The 23,550-nt window shown below is 39.1% G+C and overlaps 1 protein-coding gene across 5 annotated transcripts in view; it reads left to right on the top strand.

Moving 5' to 3' along the window:
• Positions 1-11,302: 11,302 nt before the first annotated feature.
• The window catches only part of MTF2 (metal response element binding transcription factor 2), a 75,124-nt gene continuing 62,876 nt past the window's right edge, over positions 11,303-23,550 (top strand). For 2 of the 5 annotated variants that reach the window (XR_011258553.1, XM_069598005.1), the window contains exon 1: positions 11,303-11,661. Coding sequence is in view for 1 of the 5 variants with exons in the window: in XM_069598005.1 (XP_069454106.1) it covers positions 11,657-11,661 (5 nt within the window). In the remaining 4 variants the exon portion in view is untranslated. The remainder of the gene's footprint in view (positions 11,662-23,550) is intronic. The other 3 variants (XM_069598047.1, XM_069598029.1, XM_069598058.1) reach the window with 2 other exon arrangements.

Below are 23,550 nucleotides of genomic sequence, written 5' to 3' on the forward strand. Positions count from 1 at the left end.
TCTTATTAATCCATTTAAAAATTTTTATTTATTCATCTATTTATTTGGCTGTGCTGTGTCTTAGCTGTGGCACATGGGATCTTTGATTTTTGTTGTGGCATGAGAGATCTTTCTAGTTGTGGCAGGTAAACTCTTAGTTGCAATGTGTGGGATCTATTTCCCTGACCAAGGATCAAACCCAGGGCACCTGCATTTGGAGTGCTGAATCTTAGCCACTGCACCATCAGGGAAGTCCCTCTTATTCATCTTTGAGATCTTAGTTCTAACATCTCTTCCTTAGAGAAGACTTCCCTAGACCTCCAGACTAGGTAAAAAGTTCTCATATTCCTATGAAACTTTTATTCATAGCAGTGTGTAAGTACATGCTAGTGTCAATATTTCAATAATATCTGTCTTCTTATACCCAACATGCCACATTGAAATGCCAAGAAGGTCAATAATCCCAGTTTCTAGTACAATGGCTGACATATAGTAGACATTAGATAATACTTTTAATAATGGACTTCAATTTTTAGAAGTTTTAGGTTTACAAAAAAAAAATGAGCAGATAGTACAGAGTTACCCTTTCCGCTGGGCATCCCAGGTGTCACAGTGGTAGAGAATCTGCCTGCCAGTGCAGGAGACGTGAGAGGTGTAGGTTCAATCCCTGTGTCAGGAAGATTCCCAGGAGGAGGAATGGCAACCTGTTCCAGCATTCTTGTCTGGACAATTCCCTGGACAGAGGAGCCTGGTGGGCTACAATCCATGGGGTCACAAAGAGTCAGATATGACTGAGCAACTGAGTGTACATACACACACACGTATGTACACACACACACTCCCTTATCCCAATTTCCCATATTATGTCTTTAGTGTGGTACATTTGTTATAATTAATGAAACAATATTGAACCATTGACTGAACTCCATAGGTGACATGAAGGTTTATTCTTTGTGTTGTATAATTCTATGAGTTTTGACAACTACACAATGTCATGATCCACCATTATAGTATAATACATTGTACTTTCATGACACTAAAGATCCTCTGTGCTCTTCCTATTCATTCCTCTCTCTCTTGCCTCCCTAACCTCTGGCAACTACTGATCTTTTTACTATCTCTATAGTTTTGCCTCTTCCAGAATATCATAGTGTTGAACTCATACTCATAATTTTCAGACTGACTTCTTTCACTTAGCAATATGCATTTATCCTCCATATCCTTTCTGGCTTCCTAGCTCATTTCTTTTCATCACTGAATAATATTCCATTGTATAGATGCACCATAGTTTGTTCATTCACCAGTTGAAGGAATGTTGGTTAATTATAGTTTTGCAACAAACATCTGTAAACATTCATGTGCAAGTTTTTGTGTGGACATATTTATATTTCTTTGGGTAAATACCTAAGGTTGTGACTCCTAGATCATATGGTAAGACTATATCTAGTTTTGTAAGAAACTGCCAAACTGTCTTCTGAAGTGCCTTTATCATTCTCCAGCAATGAAAAGAGTTCCTGTTGCTCTATATATTCATCAGCATTCAATGTTGAATCTATTCAATACTATCAATTATTTTATCAATACTATTCTGATAGTGGTATCTCATTATTTTAATTCACAATTCCCTAGTGCCATATGACACTGAGCATCTTTTCATATGCTTTATTTGTCATCTGTATATTTTCTTTGGTAAGTTGTCTGTTTACGTGTTTTGTCCATTTTTAATTAGGTTCTTTGTATTTTTTGGATGTGTTTTTTACTGGATATGCGTTTTGCAAATATATTCTCCCAATCCTTAATTTCCTTTTTATTCTCTTAAAGGGTGTCTTTTGCAGAGTGAAACTAATTTTCATAAAGTTAAACTTTTCAATTTTTAAATTCATGGATTATGGTTTTGGTGTCAAACCACATAGATTTTCTCCTGTATTATCTTCTTGAAGTTTTATAATTTTGCATTTTACATTTCTGTTACAGTCAAGAGTATTGTTAGACAAATTAAGAAAGGTTAATGGCAACCTAAATGGAAGAGATGAGTTTGTGTGGGAAGAAAGTTACTGGTTTTAGTCTATGTCTGATGCAGGATACAGCATGCTTGGGGCTGGTGCATGGGGATGACCCAGAGGGATGTTGTGGGGAGGGAGGTGGGAGGGGGGTTCATGTTTGGGATCGCATGTACACCCGTGGTGGATTCATGTCAATGTATGGCAAAACCAATACAGTATTGTAAAGTAAAATAAAGTAAAAATAAAAATTAAAAAAAAAAAGAAAGTTACTGGTTTTATAGATTCTGGAGGCATCAGCAAGAAATTAACAGCTAAAACCTGTTGGAAACTGATTCAGAGAACTAAGTTGCCAGTTAAGACATAGTTGAGACAGCCAGTTGATCAGAGAGTAGGATTCAGGGTAGAGCAATGACAAGTAAGTCAGAAGAGACAGAAAGATCTGGCTCACTGATCAGAATTTCAAGGGAGGCAGTCCAGTACCCTGGAGAGCTCCCCAAAGAGCTCCTGTTTTGACAGCCTGGGAGTTTCAAATACTCATAGCTGACTGCATCTACATAGTCTCATGGGTTACAAGACCTGAAACTTATATCACGGCATTGTGTGTGTTTTAAATACACTTTTAGATATTACAAGAGTGGAAAAATTAGGAAATAGAGAGGAACCTAAAGAAGAGAAACAATCTTACTGCAGAGATGATGATTAACTAATAACAATGGTGAAGCAAGATCCACAAATAGACCCTATTTATTCATATTCATGCCTGTTTTCTTTTGTTAGCAACCCTTCAAATACTCCAGTTTAATGTGTACATTTTGTGAAATTAAATTTGAATACCTAAGATTATGTAATTAAATATATTCTAATTCAGTTACTATTTTTGCCAAGCCCTTGTTCCTGTATTAGGAGAGATGGGGAAGAATGCTAGGGAGCAAATTGGATTGGAGTACCAAGGCTTGATTAAGTGTGCACTTTTCCATGTGGTATCAGCCCTCTCCTTTATTGAGCTCCAGATGCACTTCCTGCTGCATACTTGACATCTCACTTTAATATCCCATGGGCACCTTAAACTCAACTTGTTCAGAACTTAATTAGTTTTTCCCTCAAATTATTCCATATCTTTTAGTATCTATCTTTGTTAATTTTAACATCAACACCTTATCCAATCTTCGCAAAAATGAAGATGGGAAAAAGAAAGGGAAGAGGAAACACAAGAAAAAGTCATCCTCTGTCCTCTCACTCAAGCCACAAACCTCAAAGCTTATCATTAAATCAATTCATTCTTTCACCTATTTCTTCCAGTGACTGCCAAGTTTTGTTAGTATTTCTTTCTGTCTCTTCTTTCCTCTCTGTTCAGATCTTCAGCCATCACTCACTTATTCAGTTGCAGTGACCTCTTAATTTGCAGTATTTCCTGCATTGAATCCAATTTCCACACTACTACCAAAGAGATATTTCTACCAAAGAGATATTTAATATCCTCTGATGATCCTCCTATTTCTGTATAGGAGAGTGATGAAACAGATGCAAGAGACTTGGGTTCAATCCCTGGGTGGGGAAGATCCCCTGAAGTAGGAAATGGCAATCCACTCCAACATCCTTGCCTGGAAAATTCCATGGACAGAGGAGCCTGGTGGGCTACAGTCCTTGGGGTTGTAAAGAGTCAGACACAACTGAGCACACACACATACAGACACTCCACCTACAGAGTGTCATACTGAGTGAAGTCAGGCAGAGAAGAAAAATATTGTATGACATCCCGTATATGCGGAATCTAAAAAGAAATGATACAAATGAACTTACTTACAAAACAGAAAGAGACTCACAGAAAATGAACTTACGGCTGCCAGGGGAAAGGGACAGTTAGGAGACATTGGGAAGTTCATGTACACACTGCTATATTTAAAATGGATAACCAACAAGGACTTATAGTATAGCACATGGAACTCTGCTCAATGTTATGTGCCAGCCTGGATGGGAGGGGTTTCTGGGGGAGAATTGATGTATGCATGTATATGGCTGAGTCCCTTTGCTATTTACCTGAAACTACCACAACATTGTTAATTGGCTATACACCAATACAAAATAAAAAAATTAAAGTTTGAAAAAAACAGAAAAAAGTAAAGAGTGGTCTCTGTAGTCAAACAAAACTGGATTCAGGGATTTCCCTGGTGTTTCATTGTGGTGGCCCTGGTTCAATCGCTGGTGTGAGAACTAAGATTCTGCAAATGGTGTGGTGTGGCCACAAAAAAAAAAAAAAAAGATAAGAGAATTCAGATCTTCACTTACTATTATACAACCCCGGACAATTTGCTTATCTTCTCTGTACTTCAGTTGCTTCATCTATAAAATAGGAATTGATAATATCTGCTTCATAGGGTTGTTGAGAATATTAAACAAAATAGCATATGTACTTTTTCACATGTCTTAGCAGAGTGTAAACATTCAATAATTATTATTATTACTATTATTATAATAATGGAAGTTCAAACTCCATTGCATGTTAGTAGATTCAAAATATTTTGATAGCTCAAAATAACAACTTCTCTTTGGGAAAACATCTTATCTCCCAGGCCAATTATCTGCCTCTTGTGATGGCAGCTAATAAGACTCCACTTTTTTGGCTACAGGGATGGGCATTGATCCAATTTATGTTGAATATCTCATCTTTTTGCCTATGACACACCGTTGAGATTGGGCATGTGACCCAAGACTAGTCCAGCAGACTCCTTCCTTGGGATTTTTGTGGCTGGAATTCTAAAGGTGGGGAGTAGGGGTGGGGAAAGGAGGCAGAAGCAGAAAATTCCCTTTTCTTAATTGGTTACTACAGAAAATGTAACCCTCCTAAAAGACCTCTTTCCCACTAAACAGTGAAGGCCAGTTGCAGAAGAAGAAAATGAAACACCATTTAGAGAAGAGAAGAAAGGAGAGAGAGAGATAGCAGGGGTGGGGTGGGGAGATTGAGAGAGATAGTCTGAGAGAGACACTGAGAGAGAGATGGAGGCTCCTTCTATCTTTTTAGTTTCCGTTTCCAGACAATATCAAGGCAAGGGTTTCCACCCTTCCAATTCTGGTTGCAGCTGTGACCCTTGCAATCAAAAAAAGTCTTGACTGATATCACTTGTCATATGAGGTCTCTCACAATAAGACCCAATCATCTTTCAATCTTTCACACGAGGTTTCACTAAATTTGTTCTCATTCCTTTCACACTTCTGTACATTTATATTGTATCTCAATTGCTTATTAATGGCACTACCTCCAGATTCTAAGCCCTCCACCTTTGTAGGTATATATTATCAATGCTTGTACCCTGTCCTGAACACTGTATGGCATAGCTTCTCTATTATTTATTGTTAAATAACCATTTATAATTTTATTTATATAGAGATAGATCTATGGTCCTGATGTATTTCCAGGGATAGGAATATAAAGAATAGTAATGCCTACCTACCCTCAAGAAGCTCGCAGTTGAATCAGGGGAGTCAGACATGTAATAATTGCTGTAAGAGAAAAAATAAAGTACCTTTACACACACTTTCATTTAATCCAAATGATAAAGCTTTAATGCTGATATTCTTATCCTCCCTGCTGAACGTTGTGAGAGTTTAGGTACCTGGCTCAAGATCATTCAGCTAATAAAGTAAGAGGCTAGCCAGTGACTGAGGTCCTTTGTCTTCCAGGGTTCCTGCTTTTGTTCCACCTTTCACGTTATGCTTTCTCTCTTACCTTGTCCGCATTTTTGGTCATTCAGTGGAAAAATAGCAGAGCAAAGTAGATAAAGACAGATAATTCTCTCTCTCTCTCTCTCTCTCTCTCTTATCCTCTTCCTCCTAGCTTTCAGTGATTTCATTTTCAGAAGCTTGTGTCATAACCAAGGTGTGTCACAAGCATGAATTAGAACCTAGTTCTTATGACTCTTCTTTTGGGGGGTGGGGCAGGGTGCTGTGCCATGCAGCATGTATGACCTTAGTTCCTCTAGGAATCCAGTCCATGCCCCCAGCAACAGAAGCGTGGAGTCTGAACCACTGGTCTATCTGTGGTTCCCTTATGACTCTGAATTGAGTGATTTGTTTTGACTGCACACACAGTTTTCACTTACCTTAAATTTTGATTGCCAGGACAGCACAAGTATCACTTTAAAGAAGCACAATAAATTCTTCTGGGATTAGGGTAGGGGAGTGAATGATTGAAAGTTGGTCAGTTGTGTTTGACTCTTTGCGACCCTATGGACTATACAGTATATGGAATCCTCTAGGCCAGAATATTGGAGTGGGTAGCCTTTCTCTTCTCCAGGGGATCTTCCCAACCCAGGGATCGAACCAAGGTCTCCCACATTGCAGGTGGATTCTTTACCAGCTGGGCCACAAGGGAAGCCCAAGAATACTGGAGTGGGTAGCCTATTCCTTCTCCAGTGGCTCATCCTGACCCAGGAATCGAACTGGGGTCTCCTGCATTGCAGGTGGATTCTTTACCAATTGAGCTATAAGGGTAGGGGAAAGGTAATTTGAAAAGCTTGAGGAAGGTGCATGTGCTGTTGGTGAGGGAAAAATATTTAAAGGATCCACATCCATTTTAACAAAGCATGTAATAAAGGGTAAATTTTGAAATGGTAGGCAATAAACTGATAAGGGGCACACTATATTTTAAGATGTGTTATATGAAGGGTCTAAATTTTCTATATATACTGTTACAACAGATAAATGAGTTTAAAAGTAATATTTATATTACATTCGTTATCATTTAAGTGTTAGTTGCTCAGTCCTATCTGACTCTTCGTGATCCCATGGACTATAGCCCATCGGGCTCCTCTGTCCATGGGATTCTCCAGACAAGAATATTGGAGTGAGTTGCCGTGTTTAAGCTTTGGATAAGAAGGAAAGGAATTTTTTTATATGATTATTATGAAAACATTCTCTTTTTATGTATCCAGTATATATAAAGACTTCTTATAACTTAATTAAAGAAGACTAATAGTACAGTTTCAGATTCATTTCACTTTTCAGACCAGTGAAAGCAAACTGTATAAGGGTACTTTTCTTTGACTTCTCTGGTTATATGCATTTCAATCTCTGCACAATGAACAATGCAAAAGGTCTTCTAGCTTTTCCCCACAAAGAGTAATAGCTAATAATCGACAGTTCTTAAGTTTATACATTCCTTGTGATTTTTCAATTATAAATTTTTAGAAAATTTGAGAATTATCTAATATTTTAATTTTTGTATTTTTCATTTTTGGCTTTGAATACAGTAGAGAGCTAAATGCTATTATTGAGTTGTGTTACATATTACGATATCTGGACTGTTTCAGTCAGAGTAAACTAAAATGTCCTGGGTGGCAAACAATTCCAAATTGCAGTGGCTTCCCTGGTGGCTCAGATGGTAAAGCGTCTACCTGCAATGCGGGAAACCTGGGTTCCTGGGTCGGGAAGATCCCCTGGAGAAGGAAGGAAATGGCAATCCACTCCAACACTCTTGCCTGGAAAATCCCGTAGAAGGAGGAGCCTGATAGGCTACAGTCCACGGGGTCCCAAAGAGTTGGACACGACCGAGTGACTTCACTTCACTTAATATAACAATAGTTTATATCTCTAAATATCTACATGCAAAAAGATGAATACAGGCCTATATCTCACAGTGTGCACAAAAATTAACTCAAATGGATCATAGACTTAAATGTAAGAACTAAACCTATAAAATTTTCAGAAGAAAACATAATAGAAAATCTTTGTGATCTTGGGTCAGGCAAAGAGTTCTTAGAGATAACATCAAAAGCATATGGCATGGAATATTACTCATCCATAAAAAGGAATGCATTTGAGTCAGTTTTAATGAGGTGGATGAATCCAGAGCCTATTATACGGAGTGAAGTAAGTCAGAGAGGGAAAGATAAATATCATATACTATGCATATATATGGAATCCAGAAAGATGGTACTAATGAAATTTTCTGCAGGGCAGCAATAGAGACACAAACACAGAGAACAGACTTATGGACATGGGGGTGGGAAGGAGGAAGGAGAAGGTGAGATGTATGGAGAGAATAACATGGAAACTTATATTACCATATGTAAGATAGCCAATGGGAATTTGCTGTATGATTCAGGGAACTCAAACAGAGGCTCTGTAACAGCCTAGATGGGTGGGATGGAGAGGAAGATGGGAGGGAGTTTCAAGATGGGAGGACATATTTATATCTATGGCTGATTTATGTTGATGTTTGGCAGAAACCAACAAAATTCTGTAAAGCAATTATCCTTCAACTAAAAGAATAAATAAAAATTTTAAAGAAAGCATATGGTACTGAAAAAAGGTACACTGGACTTCATCAAAATTAAGAAACTCTAGTGCTTCAAAAGATACCACTAAGAAAATGAAAAGACAAACCATAGACTGGGAAAAAAATTTGCTAATCATGTATCTGATAAAGGATCTGTATCCAGGATATATATAGACTTCTTATAACTTGAAAAAAGACAAACAATACAGTTAAAAAGTGGGTAAAAGATTTGAATACATGCTTCACCAAAAAAGATGTAAGAAGGGCTAATACGCACATGAAAAGATGCTCAACATCATTAGCCATTAGGGAAAATCAGATTGAAATCATGAGGAACTACTTCATTCCCACTGGAAGATTAAAATAAAAAAGATAAGTAATAACAAATACTGGTGAGGATGTGAAGAAATCAGAACCCTCCCACATACTTTTCCTGCTCACATTTTGGAAAATAGTTTGGCAGTATCTTAAAAGGTTTAATATAAACTGACTATACAATGCAGCAATTCCAGGTGTAGGAATCTATCAAAGAAAAACAAAAACAAGTATCTACACAAGAGTTGTACACAAACATTCATAGCAGATTATTCATAGTAGCCCCAAACTGGTGAATGGATAACAAAATAGAATACATTCATACAGTGGAGTACTATTCAACAATAGAAAGGAAAGAACTAGGGACACATGGTACAATGTGGATGAACCTCAAAAATATTGTGGTGAGTGAAAGAGGTCAGACCAAAAGACTACACATTGTATGAGTCCATTCATATGAAATGGCCAGAAAAGGCAAATCTACAGCAACAGATAACAGATTGCCTGGGGTGAGGAGTCGGAGAAGGCAATGGCACCCACTCCAGTACTCTTGCCTGGAAAATCCCATGGATGGAGGAGCCTGGTGGCTACAGTCCATGGGGTCACAAAGAGTCAGACATGACTGAGTGACTTCGCTTTCACTTTTTACTTTCAGGCAGGGGAGAAGGAAATGGCAACCGACTCCAGTGTTCTTGCCTGGAGAATCCCAGGGGTGGCGGAGCCTGGTGGGCTGCCGTCTATGGGGTCGCACAGAGTTGAACATGACTGAAGCGACTTAGCAGAAACAGCAGGAGTTGGAACAAGTATTGATTATAAATGGACATAATGACTTTTTTTAGGGTGGTGAAAATCTTCTAAAACTGGATTGTGGTGATGGTTATACAATGTTAGTCTCTCCTGTTTTCATTTAGGGACCCAAAATGAAAGATATTCCATCACAGCACAAGCTTCCAGGATCACCACAGCAAGCAGGAGGGGATGTGCAACTGCTTCTTAAAGATTTTCCTGGAGAGTGATTGATTTTCTCTTCCATTTTATAGGCAAAAATGAGTTACATAGCCATACCTAACTCTAGGTAAAATGCAATTAGTAAAAATGAGCTACACAGCCATACCTAACTCTACGTAAAATGCAATTTTACTCTTTGTCTGGAAGAAAGGAGAACCAGAATTTTTGTGAGCAACCCGTATGACCATCAGAGAAATACATAACAACAAAGAGTACAGTTTACTTGGACTGGAGTTGTTTTGCTTTGTACATCTGAGAGGTTCCACATTTGTTTCTTCTTAAGGTTCTAACCCATGGCAATATTGCTTCAGTTCAGTTCAGTCGCTCAGTCGTGTCCGACTCTTTGCGACCCCATGAATCGCAGCACGCCAGGCCTCCCCATCCATCACCAACTCCCGGAGTTCACTCAGATTCACGTCCATTGCTTACTTAGCAGTAATTTCTGAGACCACCGTTACAGAAATTCTTTGCATTTTACTGTGACTCCCTCACTGCCCTCGATTCCCTGAGCACCTGGCTTCCTAAAATGAAATGATTGCACTTTTGTACTCATATGTTTACATAGGGAAAAAGTAAACTTTTTTTTTTTTCCCCAAAAGACAGGCATCGTTGACTTCTCTAAGGTATAAACGATCAGAACACTTTTGTGTAGCTAAAGAAGCTAAAAGTTAGACCAGTAAGTGGAAATTACAGGAAGGCAGATTGTACATTTATAAAAGGACGGACTTTCTAATTATTAGCGTTTGTGAAATCGGCAAGACTGCCTCCGAGGTACTGAACCACTAAAGATGTTGAAGCTGAGACTTGATGACCACTTGAAAGAATTGTTGAGGGGAATTCAGACCAAATGTTCTCTAAAACTGATGTTCTGTGATTAGATTTAGCTGCACAGCACGTATACCTTTTTAAAAATAAACTCTATTCAACCAGAAGTGTGAAGGGGATTGAAGACAAATTTATGAGAAAATAGGTTATTATAAAAGTGAAACTTGAAAGGTAGCAGATAGATTGAGGCTGTCTTCTTAGACGGGAAAACATGGTACTAATTATCCCTGTGAAGTAATGAGACAAAAATTAAAAATTATTTTTAGAGTATTTTGACAGTTATAAACAAAGGTACCATATGTGCCTATTAAGAGGAGTTGGGTTTTATCTAAGCAGAAGTCACAGAGACAAGCATTCACTCTCTGTCACTTAGGACATCTGCAGCAGAATATTCGTAGGCTAAGGGTCTGCTCTAGCACAAGAAAGTTTTATATTCCCAAAATAAACCACTTAGGACGAAATTATTCTCAGTTTTCATCACAATTATTAAGAATCTGCAAAGCAGATAAGCAGAGAAATCTTTCATCGTCGGGGAAAAAAGTGTGAAAATCTCCTGATAGGAAGGAATTTGGAGCTGGACAATAATCGCCGAACAAAATGTGATTCTGACGTCCCGGGCCTCTTCCCCGCTGAATGAAATTCGAACAGGCCTCAGGATAAAGGTAAGAGATTTTCTCCATAGAAAGAAAATTGGCAGGGCAAGACGTAAGGGGTACCGTTCTATTTGTCAGGAACAGAACATGCAACGTGAAAGCTGAACACAAGCTTCCCTCTGTAACAGAAAGAGCCAATACACCAGAGAACACCGTTCACTATTGTGTTAGCGCCGGCGGCGGAAGGACTTAGTTCACCACAAAGTCAAAGAGTCCTTCTTTGTTCAGTCCTAGCCGCGGACGCAGAGCGCGGTGTTCTTCCGCGCTCGCCCCGCAGTCCCCGCCCCCTCGCGGCTCTGGAGAGCTGCCATTCGGCACCGGAGGCGCTCCGCTCTCCCAGAATGCACCGGCAGTCCGCGGGAAACCAAAATGGCGAAGGGTTGTAGCGAAGTGGGCTGTGTTTGAGGCCGGTGTAAGAACGCTCACTCTACCCCTCCCCAACCCTCGTCCCCAGGACCTCGGTTTGTGCGTGTGTATGTGCGGGGTGCCCGGTGGGGCGGGTGCCTAGTAAGTGCTCGGACTCGCAAGGGAAGCGCCCACGGGGTCGTGATTGGTTGTTTTTTCCTGTATGAAGCGGTTGGCACCACTGAAGTGACCGAATGAGGTGAGAGACCTTGGCCTGGGAACCAGGCTCTTCCGGAGGAGGTGGAGGGGGTGGGGAGGAGGAAGAAAGGAAGCAAAAGGGAAAGATGGAGGCTCAAGGTGGGGGTGGGGGCTGCAGTATGTGTATGGGGGTGCCTTGAAAAGAATGGATGGAAAGGAGTAGTCAGTTGGGTACTGGAGAAAATAGGGTCTAAAGGAGCGAGCAGCGCATTGGGGGAAGTCGGTTGGAGGAACAAGATGAAACGTTGAGACGGGGAAGCTGTGTTTGGAGGGGCAGGAAGGAACCTGGGGGCGGGAGACGGTTGGAGGGGCAGGATGAACCTGGTGATGAGGGGGTGGGGAACCGAGGGGAGGAGCCATTAGGAAATGGGGACTGAGGGAGATGTTGGGGACCAGAGTGAAGGGGTTGTCTGGGACCTTAGAGGGCGCAAAGGGAAGTAGCCGCTTGAAACGAGGTGGGGGGTGAAATTGTATGGAATTGGAGTATGGGGTAGAGTAGAAGGGCAGGATGGAGTGTGAGGTTAAGGGGAACACTAAGTAGAGCCTGAGAGCAAACCCTGCAAACTTAAAGGGAAGAAGTGGAAGAAAAATGTGAGATGGGAGAGAGGTACCTTATATTCAGAGCCCACCAAAAATCGGAGGCAATTCTTCTGTTTAATTAAGTCTAACTCTTAATGCCTGCTCGGATGTAGATTTGTATCATTGTATTCACTTTACAACTGAGGTAATTACGGCTTAAGAGATTTTAACTAATTTGCCAAGATTTCTTAACATGTTTTAGTAGTGCCAGAACTCTTAACTGTGTTTTGCAATGTGGCGTCCTTGGTTGTTAGACTTTTTCTTTGGAAGCAACTAGCGGGAACAGATGAGATGGATTGATCGGGGTGATTTGATGAACTGTAAGGGTTCGAGAACAATGGGAAAAGGGGTATGAAATACTGTTCTGTTCTTTAAAACATTTAAGTTTGGTTGAAGATAGAGTCCATTTACTAATTCAAATATATAAACCTAGGTAGGCTTGTGTATAATATAAGAAAGCACCATGTGAGGTCAGTATAGAACTAGAAGTATGTATATAGTTCCTTATTTGACTCCAGATGCTCCGGTAGTAGTAACTTTCTCCTTCAGATTGATTCCAGGTGACCCTTCTGTACACCTTGGCTGTAGGTTGGTTTCAGTTTCATGTTTTCATTCTCGAGAATTTCTTTCTTTGGTAGTGGATTGTAAAGACAGTGCCTTTAAAAGTATTTAGTGTGGATAAAATAAAGTGTGCGTCAATTAATCAGTGACCTTTTCGGTGGTTTGAAATGCTTTAAATAGAATTGATTTGACTAAGCTTCAAGTGCCCAGTAGTTTTAGCAAGGAAAGAGCTGATTTTAAATTTCTGTTATATTCTTGGGCTTCCCTGGGACCTCAGCTGGTAAAGAATCCGCCTGCAATGCGGGAGCCCCCGGTTCGATCCCTTGATATTTGGAATGTTGTTCACTTTCCAAGCGTTTGTGGTGATAACTTGGGATGGGAATATGAGATGAAGCTTTTTGTTTTTATTTTTTTAGGTTTCCAAATATAAAAATCTATTTGAATTCACATTTTAAATTTGTTCGCCTCCATTTTTTTTAAGTGCTAAAAATATTTTAAAATATTTGAATTAAGAGTGCACCTGCTTCCTGATATTGCACATTCATGTCAGTGGGCATTAACGAAATCTATACCTATCCGGATGAAGCACTCTCACAGTTTTAGAAGTATAGAAATCATCTGGCTAAACATTATATCTAGGTAAAACAATGTATTTAATTATGCTGTTAATTACGCCTGTTACCTCAGAACTCGAGTAGGAAATTAATTTTATTCCGTGTATTTTGCTATGGGTCATAAACTCTTTGATGTCATGGATTATAAATAGACCTTTTCATTAGACCTTTGGCTGACAGGATACTTTGCTTTATATTTCAGCATAATCTTTACATCTGACTTTAGGAAACTGGCAGTATAGTGATAATCTAGTTTAACACATGGGGAAGTTTGCCTCTGAGCAGTTGCCAAGGCCAACATCTGTAGCTTGGTCGTTCTGAAAGTAAAATTTAACTCTAGTTAGTCTAAACTTCCATGAATGGTATTTCTTTGTTGATATATTATGCTTTGTTTTCCCTGTTCTTCAAGATTTGTTTCTTGTAGCACAATACAGTGTGTGTGTGTGTGTGTGTGTGTGTGTTCAATTGTTTCAGTCCTGTCTGAATCTTTGCGGCCATATGGACTGGAGCCCGCCAGGCTCCTCTGTCCATGGGATTCTCCAGACAAGAATACTGGAGTGGGTTGCCGTGTTCTCTTCCTGGGGGTCTTCCTGGCCCAGGGATCTATCCTGCATCTTGTACATCTTCTGCATTGGCAGGCAGGTTCTTTACCACTAGTGCCACCTGGGAAGCCCAAAATACAGTATAACAACCTGGAACTGGACTATGATGGTTTCTCTGTGGATGTTTTTTAATGTGTTCGAGTAGTGTTCTCTAGTGGAACTTTTCTGCAGTGATGGCAGCTGTCTATATCTGCTGTACCCAGTATGGTAGCCATAGGCTCATGTGGTGTTAAATACTAGAAATGTAACTGGTGAGGCTGATAGTTGAATTTATAATTTAATATACTTCATTTAAACTAAAATTAAAATGGCCATATGTGACTGCTGTATGGGACGGCACAGTATTGCATCCATTTATTAGGAATTGTCACACCCATTAACCATGGAAACCACACGAACCCGAGGTAAGGAACTATCTTTGAACTGAAGGGATTCACATTCCCTTTGTAACTTTTTAAGGTGAAGTAATCTTCATTTTTGCACACACCATGTCTTCTGTCATATATGTTTTCACATAACATTGCAAAAGAATAATGAAGGTAGCAATGTCTCTTGTCTTTTTTAAGATGCAAGATTCTTTTTCTTTTGTCAGAAACAACAGAAACGAGTTTTAGGAAAATTAGTTTACTTTGCTATTTAAAATAATTTGTTATTTTTACACATAAACTTTCAAACACATACAAAGTGAACAGAAGTATAATGAGCTTTTCAATGGAAAATTTATACATATTGAAATGCAGACATTAACTCTACACTTTAATAGCTTGAAATATAATGCATGTTTTATATTTATAATGGCACCCCACTCCAGTACTCTTGCCTGGAAAATCCCATGGATGGAGGAGCCTGGTGGGCTGCAGTCCATGGGGTCTCTAACAGTTGGACACAACTGAGCGACTTCACTTTCACTTTTTACTTTCATGCATTGGAGAAGGAAATGGCAACCCACTCCAGTGTTCTTGCCTGGAGAATCCCAGGGACAGGGGAGCCTGGTGGGCTGCCGTCTGTGGGGTCGCACAGAGTTGGACACGACTGAAGTGACTTAGTAGTAATAGTAGTATACATATACCTGGAAGCTTCCCAGGTGGGGTAGCGGTAGAGAACCTGCTTGCTCATGTAGGAGACATAAGAGACATCGGTTCATCCCTGGGTTGGGAAGATTGCCTGGAGGAGGGCATGGCAATAAGAATCCATGGGATTCTTGCCTGGAGAATCCCATGGACAGAGAAACCTGGCGGGCTACAGTCTATAGAGTTGCAGAGTCAGATGTGACTGAAGCGTCTTAGCGGGCAGGCACTCAGTCATAAGGGAGAGGCAGCATTTTGGGCTTCTCTGGTGGCTCAGTGGTAAAAAGTCCACCTGCAGTGCAGGAACCTCAGGAGACGCAGGTTCGATACTTGGATTGGAAAGATCCCCTGGAGGAGGAAAAGGCAACCCACTTCATTATTCTTGCTTGGGAAATCCCATGGACAGAGGAGCTTGGGGGGCTACGGTCCATGGGGTTGCAAAGAGTTGGACATAACTGAAATGACTTAGCATGCACGTGTACATAATTCACATACATGTACTCTTTTAACTTACAAGTCAGTGATTTTTAGTATATTCAGAGTTGTGCAGCCATCACATCATTATCTAGTTTCAGAACGTTTTCTTTACCCCCAAATGAAAGTCTGTATTCATTAGTAGTCACTCTTTATTCTTGCCTACCCCTACCCTGGACAACCACTAATCTACTTTCTGTGTTTGTATTTTGCCTATCTTGAACATTTCATACAAGTGGAATCATACATTTTTGAGGCCTTTTGTGTTCGGCTACTTTAACCTATTGTAATGTTTTCAAGGTACATCCATGTTGTAGCACTTGTAGTAAGTACTTCCTTTTTATGGTTAAAATATATTTCATTGTATGGACATACTACAGTTTGTTTATTCATTCATTGGTTCATTGACGTTTTATCCCTACTTTTTGGCTATTAATGAATAATGCTACTGTACACATACATATGCAGGGTTTGTATGGACATTACTTCCATTTCTTTTAGTTACATAGCTATGAGTGGAATTACTGGGTCAGATGATACCTTTGTGTTTAAAGTTTTGAGGAGCTGCCAAACCATTTTCCAAAGGCCCTGGACCCTTACATATCCTCACCAGCAACAACAGGGGTTCCATTTTCTCCATATCCTTGCTTATGCTGCTGCTGCTAAGTTGCTTCAGTTGTGTCTGACTCTGTGACCCCATAGACGGTAGCCAACCAGGCTCCGCCTGGGATTCTCCAGGCAAGAACATTGGAGTGGGTTGCCATTTCCTTTTCCAATGCATGAAAGTGAAAAGTGAAAGTGAAGTCGCTCAGTCGAGTCTGACTCTTAGCGACCCCATGGACTGTAGCCTACCAGGCTCCTCCATCCATGGGATTTTCCAAGCAAGAGTACTGGAGTGGGTTGCCATTGCCTTCTCCAAATCCTTGCTTATACTTGTCTTTTTGATTATAACCATCCTGCTGGGTGTGCAGTGGTATCTCATTGTGGTTTTGATTTGCATTGCCCTGATGGCTAATGCTGTTGCATGTTTTAAACCCTGTAGTTATTTGGGCTGTGGTATATCTTGTTTGAATAACTGCCTATTTAGGTCCTTTGCCTCTTAAAAAAAATTGGATTCTCTTTTTAGTGAGAGTTGTAAGCATTTTTGTGTATTTTGAATCCAAGTCCCTTATCAAATGTATGATGTACAGTTATCTCCTGTGGGTTGTCTTTTCACTTAATGATGTCCATTGAAACACAAAAGTTTTCGATTTTGAAGATGTTTGATTTATTCTCTTTTTCTTTTTTGCTTGTGTGTTTTGTTTTGTTTTGTTATTATCATTTTTTGGCTGTGGTGAGTCTTCATTGCTGCTGAGGCTTTTCTCTAGATAGGTGTGCCAATTTCTCATTGTGGTGGCCTGTCTTATGGAGCATAGGCTCTAGGGCTTCTGGGCTTCAGTAGTTGCAGCATATGGGCTAGGTATGTAAGGTTTCTGGCCTCTGGAGTGCTGGCTCAGTAGTTGTGGAGCTTGGGCTTAGTTGCTTCGCAGCATGTGGGATCTTCCTGGATGGGGGATCGAACGCATGCCTCCTGCATTGTATTCTTGACCACTGAGCTATCAGGGAAGTCCCTTGCTTGTGCATTTGATGTCATACCTAAGAAACCATTCCCTAATTCCAGTACAGTTTTGACAAATGGATATATATATATTCTATCATGGTATCATAGAATATTTTTTTCTTCCTAGTAAGCTCACATGTAGCTTTTCTTAGGCTCCTCCATCTCCCTAATTACAGTTCACTTTAATTTATATAATTCACCTAATATAAATACTGGAATCTTGGCAGTATGCACATCTGTTAAAATTTTTGTTTCATAAAACTGTAACTGCTGTCTTAGCTTGAAAAATTCCATTCTACAAGGAATATTATAGTAGTGGCTTAAGAATCTTAATATTATGTGGTGACAGTCCTAACCAACATTTTAAGGGTGTAACATAAAAGGTTTTTTAATGGCTTGTGAAGTCAGTTCTGTTACTTTGAATGGATAAAACTGAGTAGGGACTTAATGAGTTGTTATTCAGTCACTCAGTCTTTGTGGCCCCTTGAACTCTAGCACGTTTACTTCCAAATGTTCCCTAAGATGAATATATAAAAATTAGGGGAACAAGGTAATGTAAGGGATCCTTGTGATGATGGAAATATTAGTATCTTGACTGTATTGATGTTAATATTTTTGCTTGTGATATTATTCTGCAGTTTTCAAAGATGCTACCATTGGATAAGAGTTACACAGAATCTATTATTTCTTACAGCTGTTTATAAAATACAATATCTCAAACTAAAATGTTTGATTAAAAAATAAAAATTAGGGGGACAAAAATGGACCAAATCAGGCATAGCAAGATGAGGTTAAATTTGGTTTGGTTTCAGTTGGTCAGGTTCTAAAAATAGTCAACTTTTGTTTTTCTCTACTCTTACTAGTGAAGTTTATATTGCAGATAAAGCTCCCACAATGTTTTTAGGTTGTAGTGGGGGGTTGAGGTGGAAAGACACAGTTGTCTACTGGAAAGTACTGACTGTATACTCAGAAGATTTGGGTTTTTGTTTAATCTACTAACTCTGCAGCAGTTTTAGTTAGTTCCTTTACTTACGAAACAGGGATGTTACCCACATGTGTTATTCGAAGGATTGCTGGGAGGGTCAAGAAGGAAAATAAAGGAGAAAGTGCTTTAAAAACTAGATGCAATGTAATTGTTTAGTATTATTTTCCAAAATCCTTTTCCTGAGGAGTTGTATAGAACAAGAGAAGTACCTATGATGAAACCTATACAATAAAAACACCCTCTGCAACTTTCCTCTCCAGATGATGAGTATGTCAAATAATGAATAATTTATTTTTCCCTATTCATAAGTATGACTTCAAACATGTAAGCTAAACTGCCATGTACCCTGTTGAGTATACTATTTTTAGAAGTGTTACTGAACCGAATGTTAAATTTTTAAAAACCATATTAAAATTTGAAAAATACCAGCTCTTGGTATTTTGGGTTGACCAGTGCTGCTATCCATGCGGTTGCTAAGAGTCGGACATGACTGAGCGACTTCACTTTTCGCTTTTCACTTTCATGCATTGGAGAAGGAAATGGGAACCCACTCCAGTGTTCCTACCTGGAGAATCCCAGGGACGGGGGAACCTGGTGAGCTGCCATCTATAGATGGGGTAGCACAGAGTCGGACACGACTGAAGTGACTTAGCAGTAGCAGCAGCAGTGCTGCTAACTCACCTTAGATAAGCACCCATAGAACTGAAAAACCAAACCAAAACAAAGACCAGTTTCCTAGAACTCACACCCTGGAGATTCTGATTTGAGAAATTCGGTGCAGGCTTTTGTATATTTTTGTGTTTAAAAATTCTTCCTAGTTGATTTTGTTTTGCAGCCAGGATTAAGAAGTACTGAATTTTGTTCTGGGATCAAGTTTAGCAACTTAGCAGTTCTTATTAAAACATTACTAAGAGCTTACAAAGGGAAGACTAATAATAGACATGTTTTTCATACTTGGAAAATATTTTAGTACCGTTTACATCATACTCATTTAAAATACTTTAAATAAGAGGTTAATAAAGTAGTTAATGGAACTTTGTAGACTGGGCACTTTGTGAACTGTTAAAGGTTTTGTAAAATTGCATTTAGGTGCTATGAATTAGAGAATTCTCTTTTCAGGGAAACATTTAAACAGAGGCTAGATCATCCACTTATTTAGGGATATTATAAGGAGGGTTTTTTTTTTTTTTTTCCATTAGCTAGGAAGTAAATGACCTGCTAGGAACTTCTTAGCTAAAATAAGGTTCTAGCCAGTGGACACTGGCTTTCCTTTAGGTTGATGGGATTTGTCAAAGGGAATTGAATCATTCTCCAAATCAAGTTTTTCCTGGGTGTCCTCTTTTATGTTTTTGTAGGTCTCATAGTATTTTCCACTTTATGTCTAAATCTATCTCTTAGATTTTTCTTTTTCAAAAACAGGCTGCAGAATAGAATCTTTTTCCTTTTTTTTGTTTCAAGAGTTTTTGCTGTTCATTTAGAGAGGAACAAACAAAAGTGGTCATTTGCAAAGATTAAAAATTTAGAATATTCTTGTATTCACTGGTGCAGTGATTCTCAAAGTTGTTGGTCTCAGGAGCGCTTTACACTCCCTCTGTCCTTTAAAAAATATTTGTTTATTTTTGGCAGCATGGGGTCTTAGTCGAGGCATGGCTCAGGGGCTCTCTAGTTGCAGTGCGAGGGCTTAGTTGCCCTGAGTCATGTGGAATCCTAGCTCCCCAACCGGGGATGGAACCCGAGTTCCTGCGTGGGAAGGTGGATTCTTGACCATGGAACCACCAGGGAAGTGTCCCCCCTTTATACTCTTAATTATTGAGAATCACAAAAAATTTATCAAGAGTCATCTCTTAATATGATGATAAATTAAAACTAAGAAAATTTAAAAATGAAAATACTTATGTATATACCCCATTAATCTTAAAGAGTGAAATCATCATGTAGCATTTAGCCCCTGGAAAATTCCACGTTACAGTTGTGAGAGAATGAGTGAAAAAGGCAGATATGTCTTAATATTATTTTGAAACTAGCTATGACTTTATAGACCTTGTAGATCCCTAGGGACCATACCTTGAGACTTTCTACTCCAATCTACTATTTTCTTTAGGGAGTTAGGGTGGTTTTATGCATTGCATGATGATTAACATTCCTAACCACCTCTTCTTAGGCAGATTTTTGTCAATTCTTAGAAAAAACTTGAGGCTCTCAAACATGACCTGCTTCAGCTTTGCCTTTCATATCTTCCAGCTTAACTGTAGGTGTACCCATCCTCATATCAGAAGAAATGTATCTTTTTTGATTCAAGGTTAGTCTTTCCCTTAAAGATTCAATTTCTCTTACTTGTGTTTTCAGTTATCTTTTGGTATCTTCCTTTCATATTAGGAAAATGGTCAAGACTCTTCATACTTAAAACAGAAAAAGGCATTCACCTTAACCTTGTATCGTCATGCATATGTTTGTAGGCTTCTCTTTTCTATGTAGTCAGGAAAACATGTTCTTTGAAAACATAGTTTCAACTTCAGCTCTCATTTAGTTTTATTATTAGATATTATAACATATATATACTTGTAGAAAATTTAAATATGAAAAAACTTTGAAAATTAATCTATCACCCTGACAGCTACCAAAAATGCTTTTTTAAGTCTCACTGACTTCAGTTCAGTTCAGTCGCTCAGTTGTGTCTGACTCTTTGCGACCCCATGAATTGCAGCACGCCAGGCCTCCTTGTTCATCACCATCTCCCGGAGTTCACTCAGACTCATGTCCATCGAGTCCGTGATGCCATCCAGCCATCTCATCCTTGGTCGTCCCTTTCTCCTACTGCCCCCAATCCCTCCCAGCATCAGAGTCTTTTCCAATGAGTCAACTCTTCGCATGAGGTGGCCAAAGTACTGGAGTTTCAGCTTCAGCATCATTCCCTCCAAAGAAATCCCAGGGTTGATCTCCTTCAGAATGGACTGGTTGGATCTTCTTGCAGTCCAAGGGACTCTCAAGAGTCTTCTCTAACACCACAGTTCAAAAGCATCAATTCTTCGGCACTCAGCCTTCTTCACAGTCCAACTCTCACATCCATACATGACCACAGGAAAAACCATAGCCTTGACTAGATGGACCTTAGTTGGCAAAGTAATGTCTCTGCTTTTGAATATGCTATCTAGGTTGGTCATAACTTTTCTTCCAAGGAGTAAGCGTCTTTTTCATGGCTGCAGTCACCATCTACAGTGATTTTGAAGCCCAAAAAATTAAAGTCTGACACTGTTTACACTGTTTCCCTGTCTATTTCCCATGATGTGATGGGACCAGATGCCATGATCTTCGTTTTCTGAATGTTGAGCTTTAAGCCAACTTTTTCACTCTCCTCTTTCACTTTCATCAAGAGGCTTTTTAGCTCCTCTTCACTTTCTGCCATAAGGGTGGTGTCGTCTGCATATCTGAGGTTATGGATATTTCTCCTGGCAATCTTGATTCCAGCTTGTGTTTCTTCCAGTCCAGCGTTTCTCATGATGTACTCTGCATAGAAGTTAAATAAGCAGGGTGACAATATACAGCCTTGACGGACTCCTTTTCTTATTTGGAACCAGTCTGTTGTTCCATGTCCAGTTCTAACTGTTGCTTCGTGACCTGCATACAGATTTCTCAAGAGGCAGGTCAGGTGGTCTGGTATTCCCATCTCTTTCAGAATTTTCCACAGTTTCTTGTGATCCACACAGTCAAAGGCTTTGGCATAGTCAATAAAGCAGAAATAGATGTTTTTCTGGAACTCTCTTGCTTTTTCCATGATCCTTATGTCTAAGTTTATTTTTCATTTATGCTAAACTTTAAAATTTCCTTTAGTTGGGTAATACATGTAGTTGACTAAAAGTATCAGAGTACAGAAACAGAAGGATTTAAAATCAAAAGCTACAGTCTTGAGGCCTTCTGAGTCCTGTTTTGTGAGGGAATTGCTTTCTTTTTAAGTGTTACATTCCTTTGTTCTGTTGATTATTTCTATAATGCTAAATGATACTTTTTATACTATTTGATTTATTCACTTTAGACATTTTGCTGGATAAAGACATTCCTGTTGCAGTAAAGATTCAGTTCACTTAGGCCCTACATCTCTTTTCTCCTTTCCAGTTTTGGGTTTTTTGTTGGTTAGTTCTTTAACTTAAACCTTCTTTCATATTCTGTCAGCTTTAGACTTTATTCCTCTACTGTAAGGCAAATTGAAAAGTCCCTTCCTTTGCTTTGATTTCTCTGCCTCCTTCCACTGCTTCATTTTTGTTATCTTTACATTCCTTTTCAGTCTTAATTTTTTTTTGCCTTTTTGTAATCCAGACTGGTTGCTCTCTAGATTTTTTTCATGGCTGCCATTATGGGGATTCTCTATGTTGCTCTCTTGGGTTGGGTGTTCTATTTCTTGCATCCCATGATTTTTCTTTCTTAGAGGATATTTCCTCACTTAACTAGAGCCAAATCCTCAAATCTTGGTTTAAGATCTTAACATTTATTTTATATACCTTCAGTTTTTCAAATTTAGTTTGGTTGATTGGGATTCTAGTTTGAAAATTATTTTTCTTCGCAATTTTGAGGCAATTCATTGTCTTAGAGAATCTAGTGTTTCTCTTAAGTTTAAGTCTAATTCTGATTCTTATTCTTTTGTAAGTAACTTGATTTTTCTCTTTGGAAGTTTATTGTGTCTTCTGTTTTCATTATTATGCAGTTTCATGTGAATTTAGGGTTTTTGAAAATCAGTACCTTGAAAGTCTTATTATTTTGAAGATTTCTGTCGTCTTTCCATCTTGGGAAATTTCCTTTCAGTTCAGTTCAGTCTCTCAGTTGTGTTTGACTCTCTGTGACCCCATGGACCGCAGCATGCCAGGCCTCCCTGTCCATCGCCAAATCCCCGAGTTTACCCAAACTCGTGTCCATTGAGTCGATGATGCCATCCAACCATCTCACCCTCTGTTGTCCCCTTCTCCTGCCTTGAATCTTTCCCAGCATCAGGGTCTTTTCAGATTTCCTTTTATTATTATTTAAAAAATAATCCTTCACATCTGTTAGATTGTTTGTTACCAAAAAGACAAATAACAAGTATTGGTGAGGATGTAGAGAAAGGGAATCCTTGTGCACTGTTGGTGGGAATGTAAATTGGTGCAGCCACTACGGAAAACAGTATGAAAGTTCCTCAAAAAATTTAAAACAGAACTACCATATGATCTAGCAATTCCATTTCTGGGTATTTATTTCAAGAAAATGGGAGCAGTAACTGGAAATGGTACACAGTTGACCTAAAAGGACACAGGTTTGAAGTGTGTGGATTCCACCTATTATGTGGATTTTTTTCAATAAAAGAGTACCTGTATTTTCACTTTATAGATCTTTAAATTAAGTAAGTGTTGGGGGAAAGTTTGTTTGATTAGAGATCACAAAAT

This window comes from Ovis canadensis, chromosome 1 (genome assembly GCF_042477335.2).
Source record: "Ovis canadensis isolate MfBH-ARS-UI-01 breed Bighorn chromosome 1, ARS-UI_OviCan_v2, whole genome shotgun sequence".
Classification (NCBI taxonomy): domain Eukaryota; kingdom Metazoa; phylum Chordata; class Mammalia; order Artiodactyla; family Bovidae; genus Ovis; species Ovis canadensis.